General features: G+C 36.3%; 1 protein-coding gene across 2 annotated transcripts in view; it reads right to left on the reverse strand.

The window, feature by feature from the left end:
• The window catches only part of MICU1 (mitochondrial calcium uptake 1), a 181,278-nt gene that overhangs the window by 130,368 nt on the left and 35,847 nt on the right, over nt 1–15,063 (reverse strand). For both annotated transcript variants that reach the window (XM_019745859.3, XM_074339573.2), the window contains exon 2: nt 14,862–15,023. In XM_019745859.3, the coding sequence (XP_019601418.2) occupies nt 14,862–15,022 (161 nt within the window). In that variant the 5' untranslated portion in view covers nt 15,023. The remainder of the gene's footprint in view (nt 1–14,861; nt 15,024–15,063) is intronic.

The raw sequence follows: 15,063 nt of genomic DNA on the forward strand, positions 1-15,063 counted from the left end.
AATGGGTATAAAGCTTGTTTTGCAAGATGAAAAAGTTCTGAAGATTTGTTCGACTACAATGTGAATCTACTATAAACACTACTGAATTGTACACTTAAAAATGGTTATGATGGTAAATTTTATAAATATATTTTTATCATAATAAAAAGTGCATTGAAAGAAGAAATGTGGGACCAAAAGAATAAAAAATAAGTATACAAATAAAAATCTGTACATGAAAAAAATATTCTACATGAAGACAACTGATAAGATGGGCTTTCCTGTTTCTTTCTATTATCAAAAGCAATAAAAAATGAAATGTTCCGCAGAAACCTCTCTGGCTGATTAGAGATCGAAACTGACAATCTATTCTGTGAAGATTTTCCCAACTTCCTCATCCAACATAATGACTCTATTTCTTCAAATTCCTACACCATTTATTCACTGAATCATAACATGTAATTTAGTGCTCTGTATGGTCATTTATGTTTTCCCAGAATCCATCTTGCTCTTTAACTATTGGGAGGACTCAAATGACATCACTGTTTTAACAAATCACAGCTGTCAAATATCAGCAATGTCATATGGTTCAACCTAAAGATAAGGTTATTAAGAAGAGAATAGACACTGTATTCTTTTCTTTTAAGTATCCAGAGTTCCCAACCCAGTGCGGTGCACAGAGAAAACACGCAATGTGTCTGTTGCTGATTAAGGAAAACAAATGGAAATCCTCATCTATGTTAACCAGAAAAGGGGTTGGGAAAAAATACACTGGGATTAAGGAATTGCAATATGACAAAATTCTTAATGTATTCCTTTCATGTGACTATTCAGGGAAGATTTAAACCAATAGTTTTTATTTTATTTACTTGCAAATAATATTTTCTAAATACTAACAGAGCAAAGAATTATTTAAAATTTTAAGTAAGAAGAATAATTGATTTTTTAAAGGCCAAAAATAAATTTTATTTAAAGACCTAAAAATACTGACTTACACTTTTCTCCAGCCTGGTGCAAAAACGATCTTTTGACCTTAGCTCAAATTTCCTTTCAACTTTGACCAAGTGATATACTGGATCATTTTACTGCTTTACTTCCCTTTCAAGAATCTTGTGTAGCTAAACGATGGTGGGCTGGTAAAGTGGCGACCCAAGCTATTTATGCATGAAGAGACAGCATTCATTCATCATTCCCGCAAAGGCTACACTATTTGCTAAGATGGATAAGACTGCCTCTGTCCTCAAGAAGTACAAGTCAATAGGGAAGACAAACTAATTGCTAAAGGAACATGTAAGGACAGAGAAAGGGTCAGGAAAAGCCTCCTGGAAAGGGTAATTTATGAGCTGGCTTCTCAAAAACCTAAAGTTTTAAAAAAGAAAATCTATAGACATTCAGTGTCATCTGGTATAACAGAAACTCTCCTAACCACATTGTATTAGCAGTTCAATTAATTAAGGAGCATTATAATTACTTTTGAAAAACTTACGGCTGATATCCATAATATTCTGAATGACGCTCATGCACAGTTGATGGGTTATACGCTATCACATCCATGCAACTTTTACCACCTTCGGGCTTGCATGCTTACAAGAGTCACTTTGTTTTTTCCTATTTTATTCCTGATAGTTGAAGCCATTGCAATAATGATATAACAATGATTAAACATTACAGAACTGATGAAATACAATGATGTATGGAAAAAGGACTTCTGTTTCCAACCACAATGGCATAACTACACGAGACTTGCCTTTCCACAGAGGGAAAAAATACAGGAAATTGGACAAAATATTTGGAACAAATGCTTTTAAATACTGAACAACAGATAGCAACTCTGAGAAAAGTGAGGCACGTAATTGACATGAAGGTCTGTTTGGAGACATTTTCCAGATCATGAGCAGGAGGATCCCAAGCAAAATACAGTAATTGTGCTAAACTGAGAAGACAGATCAAAGTTTGGAGAAACTGAGGTGACTGGAATTGGTGGGGAAGAGGACCAGAGAGAAAGAAGTTAACAAAGAAAAAATTCTTCGAATCTACATGGGATCTCTTCATAAGTTAACAATAAGCAGTGCATTCTTAAGATTAAACTATTCAAAACACGGCAAAGAACAATTACCAAGGAGTTGTAGGGCAAATAATTTCTAGAATTCACGAGCCGAAAATATTCAAGTTTTGACAGATTGTAGAATACTGTCTGAGGGTCATGTTTTAGTAGGGCTAAATTAATCCTGGAACAAAAGATACTCTAAACCATGCTTTAACACCAACCAACAAACCTTTGGAAGATCAAGCAGGTTCTTCAATAAATTTAGTGCCTGACAATAGGATAATCAATACTTTTAAAGAAAAACAACAAAAACCAGACATTCAACAATGTAACAGTCACAATGTAAAACATCCAATGCCATCATTATTAGACAGATGTTAGTAATATGGTGGAATAGGAAGTCGCAGGCTTTGCACCCACAGAAACACTGATTTAACAAAGACTTACAGATCAAAATAACTTTATGAAATTTCCCAAATCCAGTTAAGAAGTTGCAGTACACCAGGCAAGCACAATGAAAGGAACAGAAACACTGAAATGAGTAAGAGGAGCAATTTCACTTGATTTATGTCAGCCCATCCCACAAGCAGGCACAGCTCAGCACAGGGAGAGAATGCCCCAGCTAGCAACTTCTCCCAAGGGAGGAAAAGAGAAGAGTGGAATGGATGTCCAACGTTCTGTCTTTTCAGAGGCTGCCCAAGGGACTGGTTTCTGTTTAACTCGCCTGGAGCACTGATAGAAATGGCACAGTTTGCATGCCTGGGGGGCACTGAGAACAAAGTAGAACAGGAGGTGGCTTGCTGCAGCTGACACGGCTTGGAGTAATTGGGAAAAGGCACACAACTTGAGCCTTCTCCTTCAGATGGGAGGGAAAAAGGTGGAATGTGTGTCTAGCATTCTAGCTCTTCAGAGGGCTGCCTGAAGGATTGGTGTCTGTCTCACTTGACTTTGGGTGCTGATGGGAAGCTGGCATACAGCAACAAGCCACCCTACTCTTGGTATTATCAGACCAGAGAACTTGCAGTGCCGCAGATAAACACCAGGGAGAGCAAGAGATTACAAACTCCTGAAAAAGGAACTGGCAAGTCTCTCTAATTGAGAAACGGCCCACACAGGCCCAGAGAAGTTGTACCCTCCCCAAAAAAGTTTCAGAGGCACTCAGAATCTATAGTTGGGCTGATTGCGGAGGGTGTTCCTCTGTACGAAGGCAGTCTGTAAAGACTGGGGCATGTGGCTGATTCTTCGAAAACACGGATCTCAACATAAAGTTATAAAACACATGAAGAAACAAAGAAATGTAGCCCAAAGGAACAAAATAAATCTTCAGAAATGGTCCTAAAGAAACAGGCATATTAATTACCTGGAAAATAAATCAAAATACCGATCATAAAGGAGCTCTGCAAGCTCAAGAAAATGATACATTAAAAAAACAAGTATTAAGATAGAAAAAATATAAAAAAGAAATATATGGAAATTCTAGTGCTGAAGAATACAATTACTGACCTGAAGAATTAACTAGGGAGGTTTCAACAGCAGACTTGATCAAGTAGAAGAAAGAATTCATGAACTCAAAAATACAAGGTCAGACAATTAAGTTCGCCAACTCATCCTAGAATAAGTGCTACATACCTAATTGCTGAATATCACTAAGGTCACCTTCAAAGTACTCCTCTTGGGATGCTATGCACCAACGCCAACACCTAGTCCACCCTGCAAAGCAATTTTGGAACTCTTTTTCTGGAATGGCCATCAGAGCTGTCATTGTATTACCCTTGATGTCCTGAATGTCATCAAAATGTCTTCAATATTTTTTCCTTTATCTTGGGGTAAAGAAAGAATTCACTGGGGGCCTGATCAGGTGAGTAGGGAGGGTATTCCAATACAGTTATTTGTTTACTGGCTAAAAACTCCCTCACAGACAACGCCGTGTGAGCTGGTACATTGTTGTGATGTAAAAGCCATGAATTGTTGGCAAACAGTTCAGGTCATTTTCATCTAACTTTTCCATGCAGCCTTTTCAGCACTTACAAATAGTAAACTTGGTTAACTGTTTGTCCAGTTGGTATAAATTCATAATGAATAATTCCTCTGATATAAAAAAAAGGTTAGCAACATCGTTGCAACAAGTTTGCAAACTTGTCACATCTCATAGATATACAGTCAAAGGAACAAACACAAAAGAAAATGAAGAAATCTTGCCCAAGGGATTTATGGAACAAAATCAAGAAGACCAATACAAACATTGTGGAAATTCCCCCCCCCCAAAAAAAAAAAGAAAAAAAAGAAAGCAGAGAGTGAAAGGGGTAGAACATTTATTTAGAGAAACTGCGACCCCAAACTTCCTGAATCTGGGGAAGTTAATGGACATCCAGACTGAAGAAGCCCAAAAGACTCCCAATAGGAGAAACCCAAAGAAATCCACATGGAGACAATTATAATGAAATGTCAAGTCAAAGACAAAGGGAGAATTTTAAAAGCAGGGGGAGAAAAGCAATTCATCATGTACAAGCGAGCCCCATAAGACTACGAGATTTCTCAGCAGAAATCTTGCAGGCCATAAAGGAACAAGAAAATACATAGAAAGTGCTCAGTAAAAACTATCCTTTAAAAATCAAGGAGAAATAAAGACATTCCCAGATAAACAAATGCTAAGGGAGTTCATCACCACTAAACCTGCATTAGAAAAAATGCTAAACAAACAGAAAAAAACTACACTGCAACATGAAAACATATGAAGGTTTATAAAGCTCACAGGTAAAGGTAAATACACAGACAAATACAGAATACTGTTATACTATAATGATGATGTGTAAATCACTTTAAATTCTGTAACACACATTAAAAGACCAAGTATAAAAAGAACTTTATAGGGGTGACCGGTTAGCTCAGATGGTTAGAGTGTGGTGTGGTAACACGAAGGTTGCCAGTTCGATCCCCACATGGGCCGCTGCAAACTGCGCCCTCCTTAAAAAACACAAAAACAAAACAAAAAACCAAAGAAAAACCGCAGACCTTTACAAAAATAAGTCACTGGGTACACAATATAAAAAAAATTTCTGACATATGCTACAATAAGGATGAACCTTGAAGATATATATTTTCCTAAGTGAAATAAGCAAAACATAAAAAGTCAAATGTATGGATCCACTTATATGAGGTGCACAGAGTAGTCAAATTCATAGAGAAACACAATAGAATGGTGGTTACCAGAGGCCAGGGGGAGGGAGGAATGAAGAGTTACTGTTTAATGGGTACAGAATTTAAATTTGGAAAGATGAAAAAGTTCTGGAGATAGAGAGTGGTAATGGCTGTGCAATGTGAATGTACGTAAAATCACTGAAGTATATATACTTAAAATGGTAAATATTGATTTTTGGTAAAGATAGCAGAGTAGGTAAATGCTGTGCTTGCTTTCTATCACGACCACATCAAAATTACAACGAAACTACAAAACAACCATCACTGAGAGTCACCTAAAGTCTAGCTGAACTGAAGTCCTACAACTAAGGACACAGAGAAGAAGCCACATTGAGACTGCTGGGAGGGGCACAGACACAGATTGGGCTGCTCCTGCACCCGCGTGTGACTGTTAAAAATCGGGAGGGATATCTCTGCTGCAGAGGTCCCCCTGAAGGAGGAAGGGGTCCCAGCCCCACACCAGGTTCCCCATCCCAGGGTTCCAGTGCCAGGGACAGAAGACCCCACAACTTCGTCTGTGAAAACCAGGAGAGATTATGGCTGAATGAGACGGAGGGCAGCTAGAGTCCTAGGGGTTCTTGCTAAAGGGCCCACACATGGACTTACTCACCAACACACTCACTAGCTCTGAGCTCCAGCACTGGAGCAGCAGCTTGAAAGGCGCCAGGGACACATGGGGAGGAAATGAGTTTTCTGGCGTCAGGGCAAGGGCCGGAGGGTCAGCTTTCTCCCAGACAGAAGTACTGGAAGAATTCATAGAATTCATTGTTTTTTTGTTGAGCTCTTCCCCCTCTCACCGTGTAGAAACAGGTGGCTGCCATATCTAAGTCTCCATCAACCTAGCTAACACTGTTTGCCCCACCCAACTTTCAGGCACACCCAAACCACTTTCAGTGGCTTTTCCATACAAATGGTCTGTCCTGGCTCATGCTGCAGACTTTCATAAAATCTCTCAAAGGTTCACAAAATCCAAACAAGCAGTATCTGGCTTTGGTGTGTCGCATACCTCTTGCTGAGGAGCCCCAAGCACTGCACTAGTGGTAGCAGGCCTCGGTTCACGGCTTGGCCTCAAGACACCTCCAAGCCCAGCAGTGGGTTGTGGCCATCTGAGGATTGTTTTGTGGCTTATGCCAGGTGGCTACCAGGCAGGACATTGGCTACAGCTGAACTTGGCCTGTGGCAGGGCCCCTTGCCGGCATGCCTGGTGGTCACCTTTGGATTGAGTTAGAGTACTACCCAGCCACCTCCAAGAATGATACACCCAAAGGGCAGACTGGATAGGTACCAGAGCCCTGCTAAAGTAAATCCTGCTCCATAAGGTAGATCCTGCACAACAGCTCCTCCACTGTAGTCACAGACAGTCCTCACAACCAATCAGCCTGAGGGTCAATCCCTCCCATTGATGTGCAAAACACTGATTATAGGATGCTCAATGATCTCAGGAAGAACTTTAACAAAGAGATAGAAACATAAAAATGAAGATAAGAAACACAAAAAATAACCAGTCAGAAATGAAAAATAGAATAACTGAAATGAAGACTACACTAGATGGAATCAACAGCAGACAAGATAAAGCAGAGGACTGTATCAGTGATTTGAAATACAGTGGTACCTTGGTTTTCTCACGTAATCTGTTCTGGAAGACCGTTCGAGTTCTGAAACATTCGAAAACCGAGGTACGGATTCCCCACAGACAGTAATGCAAAATGGATTAATTCATTCCAGACCTTTAAAATCAACCCCTAAAACAGAAATTTAGCATGAATTTTACTATCTAATGATACCATAGATCCATAAAATTTCCAGTGTTTGTAAACCAAAATGTTCGTCAACAGTGACATTCGAAAAATGAGGTACTACTGTATAAGATAGTAGAAAATACCCAATGCAAAAAGAAAAAAAAAAAATCCAAAATAATGAGGAGAGTTTAAGTGCCTTCTGGGACAACATCAAGCATAATATTTGCATCAATAGAAGTATCACAAGGAGAAGAGAGAGAACAAGGAATTGAAAACCTATTTGAAGGAATAATGATGGAAAACTTTCCTAACCTGGTGAAGAAAATAGACATACAAGGCAAGGAGGTGCAGAGAGCCCCAAAAAAGATGAACCCAAACAGGCCCACACCAACACATAATTAAAATGCCGAAGGTTAAAGACAAAGAAAGAATCTTAAAAGCATCAAGAGAAAAGCAGTTAGTTACCTACAAGGGAGCTCCCATAAGATTGACAGCTGATTTCTCAACAGAAACTTTGCAGGCCAGAGGGATTGGCAAGAAATATTGAAAGTGATGAAAATAAAGGACCTACAACCAAGATTACTCTACCTAGCAAAGCTATCATTTAGAATTGAAGGACAGATAAAGAGCTTCCCAGACAAGAAAAAAACTAAAAGAGTTCATCATCACAAAACCAGTATTACAAGGAACGTTAAATAGACTTCTTGAAGACCAAAAAAAAAAAAAAAAAAAAAAAAAAAAAGATAAAAATTATGAATAATAAAATGGCAATAACTATATTATATATCTATCAACAATTACTTTAAATGTAAATGGCATAAATGCTCCAATCAAACACAGGGTGACAAAATGGGTAGGAAAAAGAAGCCCCTTACATATGCTGTCTACAAGAGATTGACAACAGATGAAAAGACACAGAGACTGGGATTAAAGGTTATGATAAAAAGATATTTCATGAAAATGAAAAAAAAAAGCTGTATTAGTAATACTTATTCCAGACAAAATAGACTTTAAAAGAAAGGCTATAACAAGAGACAAAGAAAGACTCAATAATCCCATTTCTAGGTTTTTATCTGAAGAAACCCAAAATACTACTAGGTTGGTACAAAAGCAGTTATGGTTTAAAAGGTTAAAAACAATTGCAAAAACTGCAATTACTTTTGTACCAACCTAATACTTTGAGGGGACATGTACATTCAGATGTTCACTGCAGCACTGTTTACAATGGCCACAATGTGGAAGCAACCTGGATGTCTGTTGATGGATCAATGATAAAGAGGAGGTGGTACATATATACAATGGAATATTGCTCAGTCATGTAACGGAATGGGTTCTTGCCATCTGTGGTGGTATGGTATTGTGCTAAGTAGAGTATGTCGAACAGCGAAAGACAGATGCAGTGTGATTTCACTTATATGTGAAATCTAAAGAACAAAGCAAACAAACAAAACAGATATAAACTCATAAATACATAGAACATTTTGATGGTTGCCAGATGGGGTTGGTTAGGGGGTAGATGAAAAAGGGGAAGGGATTAAGAAGTGCAAATTGGTTGTTACAAAGTAGTCATGGGGATGTAAAGCAAAGCATAAAGAATATAGTCAATAATATTTTAATAACTATGTATGATGTCAGATGGGTACTAGATTTATTGGGGTGTTAGGTACAAGGAAGGTTGGGTGAAAAGTGTAAAGAGAATAAGAAGTACAAATTGGTAGTTACAAAATAATCATGGGATGCAAGTAAAGCATAGGGAATATAGTCAATAAGATGATAATAACAATGTCTAATGCCAGGTGAGTACTAGTCAGGGGATCACTTCTTAAATTATATAAATCTCTTACCACTATGCTCTACCCCTGAAATTCATATAAAAAAATTGAATGTCCAATATAATTGGAAAATTAAAAAAGGGGCGGGGGGAAGGTGAAGGGAATAAGAGATTCAAATTTCCAGGTATAAAACAAAGAAGTCATGGGATGTAATGCACAACATAGGGAATATAGTCAATAATATTGTGATAGCGTGGTATGGTATCAGATGGTTCCTGGACTTATCATGGTGAACACTTCTTTAGTATATAAATATCGAGTAACTATGGTGTACAACTGAAACTAAGATAATATTGTATGTTAGCTATATTTTAAAAATCTAAAAAAATGGAAAATTTCATGTTACATATATTTTACCACAATAAAAAAGCAGTAGCCTCTTTAAAAATTATTGGACAAAACACACACACACACAAACACACACACACACACACAAAACCAACAAAGAGGCATAGACTCAAAGAGATATTTGTGCATAAATGTTTATAGAAGCATTATTCACAAAAGTCAAAAGGTGGAAACAACCCAAGTATTCATTGGCAGATGAATGCATAAACAAAATGGTATATATACAACAGAAAGCTATTCAGCTTTTAAAAGGAAGGAAATTATGACACATGCTACAACATTGATGAACCTTGAAATTATGCTAAGTGAAATAAGCCAGAAACAAAAGGACAAATATTGCATTATTCTACTTATATAGGTACTAGAATAGTCAAATTCATAGACTAGAATCCCAAGGAATGGAGGGGAGTAGAATACCAGGGGATAGGAGGAGAGGGGATTGGAAAATTATTGTTTAATGGGAACTGAGTTTCAGTTTGGGATGATGAAAAAAGTTCTGGAGATGGATGGTGGTAATGATGGCACAATAATGTAAATGTTCTTAATGTCACAGAACTTAAAAATAGTTAAAATGGTAAATTTTATGCTATGTATATGTTACCAAAATAAAAAAGGACATTTGGATATAATGAGGATACTAAGTTGAAAAAAGTAAAACCCAAACAAAGCTAAAGACAATTCAATGACACCCTTAAAGTGCTACAAAGAAAATAGTCAATCTAGAATTCTATATCCAGTGAAAATATCCTTCAAAAGTGAAGGCAAAATAAAAATGTTTTCAGACAGGATCCATTCCCAGTAGCCGTGACAATGTGCCTTCCTAACAGTATTCTAATATAGTTTCTGAGGATTATATTTAAGTCAATTTATGTTAGTGAATTTAGGTAGTATACCTGGTCTTTACATATATACAGTATAACCCAAAACATATTCATTTTTGTTTGCCAACAAACATTACAAATGATATACATTCTTGTTCACCTACATATCTCAAAACTATCTGTAACAACACACATTAAATATACAGTATTTATTTTTTGTAAAGGAAAAGGGATTGGGACAGAAAAGGGATTTTTACTCTTTATTTCTGTATTAGACTTCTTTTAGATCACATATTGCTTTTTTATAATTTAAATTTATGAATTTAAAGTTTTAAATTAAAAATATATTAAAAATTATACAGTGCCCTCTTTTTAAAAGAACATTAAGTCTCACTTCTTAGGAAAAAATTTATTTCTGCTCATTTAGCAATTCAAAAAAAGAGGATGGAAAAAATTTCAAAATTAAATGGCAAACCCTATGTCTATATCCACTGACAAGATAACTTTTAATTACTTTAGAGTTCCTTTGCTATTAATTTTGACCTCAGCAGAAACATGAAAATTTCACCAAGTTTTACTTTTTGTTCAAAACTTGAGAATAATTATAGTTCATCCATTATAACTTCTTATATGACACAGCAAAGGCATAAGACGAACAGTCTTAGAGCACCAAAACCCTGGTGCTTACTCTATTTACAACTTTGAAACAGTCATGAAATTAGAATCTTTGACAAAAGCGTATGCATTAGAAAAATCCTATATAAGGGATATGGTGTCAACATGTGAATTTTCTGTTTTGGATGTTTTGGGGCTAAAAATTTACAAATGCTGTACCAACAAAAATGTGAATGTTTCTTTTCCATAACACTTCAAACAATCTTCTTTTTCTTTTTCTGGGAATAATACTACAAAAAGCAGTAAAACACAAATTAAAAAAGATAAAATAATCCAACTTGTTCATCAGCATTTAACAAAAACAGTAGAAGCAAACTGACTGGGGAAGAAAGGAAATAATTTTTTAAAAAAAATTAAATCATTCATTCATTCATTTTCAATTACAGTTGACATTCAATATTATATTAGTTACAGGTGTACAGCATAGTGGTTAGACATTTATGTAATTTACAACGTGACTCCCCCAATAAATCTAGTACCTACTTGGCACTATACAGTTATAATATCATTGAATATACTATACTGTACATCCCCATGATTATTTTGTAACTACCAATTTGTACTTCTTAATTCCTTCAACTTTTTCACCCAACCCCTCTCCCATCTGGCAACCATCAGTTTGATAAGTTTGAAATATGTGAAATTGTCACCAAAATCAAGAAAATGAACATATCCATATGGCCCTTCTCATCCCCAGGCAGCCATTGATCTGCTTTCAGTCACTGTAGATTAGTTTGCATTTTCTAGAATTTGACAGAAATAGAATCACACAGTATGTACTCTTTTTTAATGGATTATTTTACTCAGCATAATTATTTTGAGATTCATCCATGTTGTAGCACATATGAATAGTTCATTTCTTTTATTGATTAGTAGTATTCCACTGTATGGGTATATCACAGTTTACCTACTCAACTGTTGTTATGAAATGTACATTTAACTGTCAAATGGTTTTCCAAAGGGCTTAAACTTTTTCACATTGCCACTATCAGTGTATAATTTCCTCTACATTCTTGCAAACACTTGGTATAGTCATCTTTCTGATTTTAGCCATTACAGTAGGTCTTGGTATCTTGCAGCGTTTTTTATTTTTTTCAATTACAGTTGACATACAATATTATATTAATTTCAGGTGTATAACATAGTACTTATTTATGTACTTCATGAAGTGATCACCCTAATAAGTCTAATATTCATCTGACACCATACATAATTATTACAATATTATTGACTATATTCCCTATACCATAGTTTACATCCCCATGATTATTTTTATAACTGGCAATTTGTACTTCTTAATCCTTTCACCTTTTTAACTCATTTCCCCAACCCTATTCCCATCTGGCAACCATCAGTTTGTTCTCTGTACCTATGAGTTTTTTTCTATTTTGTTCGTTCGTTTATTTTGTGTTTTAGATTCCACATGTAAGCAAAATCATTTGATACTTGCACTTCTGTCTGAGTTATTTCACTTAGCGTAATACCCTCTAGGTTCATCCATTGCTGTAGCAAATGGTAAGATTTCATTCTTTCTTTATGGTCGAGTAACAGTCTACTGTATGTATGTACCACATCTTTATCCATTTGTCTACCCATGGGCACTTAGGTTGCTTCTATGTCTTGGCTATTGGCAATAATGCTGCAGTGAACACAGGGGTTTACTTTTCCAATTTGTTTTAGATTTCTTCGGATAAATATCCAGAAGTAGGGTTGCTGGGTGATACGGTAGTTCTATTTTTAATTTTTTGAGGAACCTCTATACTGTTTTCCATAGTGGCTGCACCAATTTGCAATTCCACCAATAGTACATGAGGGTTCCCTTTTCTCCAAGTCCTTACCAACACTTATTTGTTGATTTATTGATGATAGCCATTCTGACAGGTATGAGGTGCTATCTTACTGTGGTATTAATTTTCATTTCTCTCATGATTAGTGATGTTGAGCATCTTTTCACATCTAAAAACTCCCTCACAGCTGTCTGCATTGTCATGATGCAAGAGCCATGAATTGTTGGTGAAAAGTTCAGGTCGTCTAACTTTTTCATGCAGCTTTTCAGCACTTCCAAACAGTAAACTTGGTTAACTGCTTGTCCAGTTGGTACAAATTCGTAATGAATAATCCCTCTGGTATCAAAAAAAGTTAGCAACATTGTTGCAACAAGTTTACAAACTTAATTGTCCAACCTCGTATAGCATCATGTCATCGGCAAATAAAGACAATTTTACTTCTTCTTTTCCAATTTGGATGCATTTTGTTTCTTTTTCTTGTCTGATTGCTGTAGCTAGGACTTCCAATACTATGTTGAATAAAAGCGGTAAGGGTGGCATCCGTGTCTTTTTCCTGAGCTTAAGGGAAACACTTAGCTTTTCCCCACTGAGTATGATACTAATTGTCAGTTTGTCATATATGGCCTTTATTATGTTGAGGTATGTTCCCTCTATTCCCACTTTGCTGAGGTTTTTTTTAAAATCATAAATGGTTGCTGGATTTTGTCAAATGAAGAATAATAACTTCTTAAACATTCAAACCATGAAACAACTTCTCATTTCTTCAAGTACAATCTGTTATCTTCTTTGATGTGAGACTAGGCCAAAAGGCAATTTGAAATGCACCTGCATGGGGCCCTGCACTTCCACTGTAGGGAAGCATTCCTGAAGAAACTGCTGAGCATTTACTATTACATTAAAGGACAAAAAATGCATTTCCTACTCTTCCTTTCCTTCTTTCTTACCTCCCTCTCTTCTTCTTCTTTGTCCCTCAGTCTAGAGCTCTTTATATATCTGTCTCTGTCTCTCTACCTGTTCATTTTCCCTGGAAATTTTTCCAAGCCCAGTCACTCCTTTCTAAGGGTCCTATATACCCTCATTATCATCTCAAACCAGTATTAGTGTCTTGTCAGTAGCTTCTCCCCACTCCAGTTTATCCCATTGTTATAAAACGTGTCTATTATCAATCTCTTGCTTCAAAACTTCTTAGATCACCATTCAAACTTCAACTCCTTAGTACAATATGTAAGATCTTTTATATCATAACCTCAACTTTTTTTGAAAAGTCAGTCTTTTCTGCTAATATTCTTTCTTCTGCTTTCTGCACCATTGCTCACCCTCATATTATACGCAATAATAATAGGTAACATTTATTGATAGCTTACTATGTACCAAGTACTTTCTACACAAAACATTTATTTTACAAAGTTATGTACCAGGTACTGTTCTAAGCACTTAACAAATAAGAATTCATTTAATCTTCATAAGAACCTTATTAGGTGCTATCATTGTTCCCATTTTACAGATGAGGAAACCTAAGCACGTGTGCACACACGCACACACAAGCACACACACTCATATACTACTGGTGGGAGTAGAGAACAGCTCAGCAGTTCCTCAAGTAGTTAAACAGTTACCATATGATCCAGAAATTTCATGCGTAGATATATATCCCTCAGAAATGAAAACACACTCCACCCAAAAACTTGTACATAAATATTCATAGCAACAATACTCATAACAGCCAAAAATTAGAGGTAACCTAAATAGTCATCACCAGATACATCAATAAGCAAAATGTGATATACACTCCACACAACAGAAGATAATCTGGCCAGAAAAAGAAATGAAGTAGTGATTCATGATACAACATAGAATAATCATGAAACATTATGCTGAGTGAATAAAGCCAGACACAAAAGACCACATATTATAAGATTCCATTTATATGAAGTGTTCAGAATAGGCAAATCTACGGACAGAAAGATTAGTGGTTGCCTAGGGCTGGGTGTTATGGAGAAAGTGGGAGGTGACTTCTACATGGCATGGAGTTTCTTACGAAATCATGAAAATTTTCAGGAATTAGAGAGTGGTGATGATTGCACAACTTTGGGAATATACTTAAAACCACTGAATTTTACTTGCTAAAATTTAAATTATTAAACACATTTATTATATTATTTATGATAAATTTATTAAAATTCTTACATTGGTTAAAATGTTCAGCAAAGGAAAGAGGCAGACCCTGAAGCAGAATACCTCCTATTTGTTGCTTTGACATGATAGCTGAATTCTTTGAAACATCTTATTTCATAGACAAATATTATCAATGCCAAAGAATCTTGACAAGAAATTCTGATACAAAAGTTAAGTCAGAAGTCAATTCCTTTTCGATAACAGAAACAACTGGAAGAATAAAAGTATATGCAGGAACAGGATGCTCCGCTAACACTCACCTCTTCCACAAAAGACCGGTACTTGCGGTTACTGCAGACGCTCCCAGGAAAGCCGCCATCATTAGTCGTCGCCTGATCTGGGTGGGCTGTGACCCTCCATGGCTCCATCGAGAGCCCAGAGCCAGTTTTGCCAATGCAGAAAATGAGTTAAGACGAAACATCCTATGGGAAAAAAGTAGAAATGTTACTCCTAACTACTGGT

Source organism: Rhinolophus sinicus, chromosome 15 (assembly GCF_057876585.1).
Source record: "Rhinolophus sinicus isolate RSI-liver-muscle chromosome 15, RSI-T2T, whole genome shotgun sequence".
Lineage (NCBI taxonomy): Eukaryota > Metazoa > Chordata > Mammalia > Chiroptera > Rhinolophidae > Rhinolophus > Rhinolophus sinicus.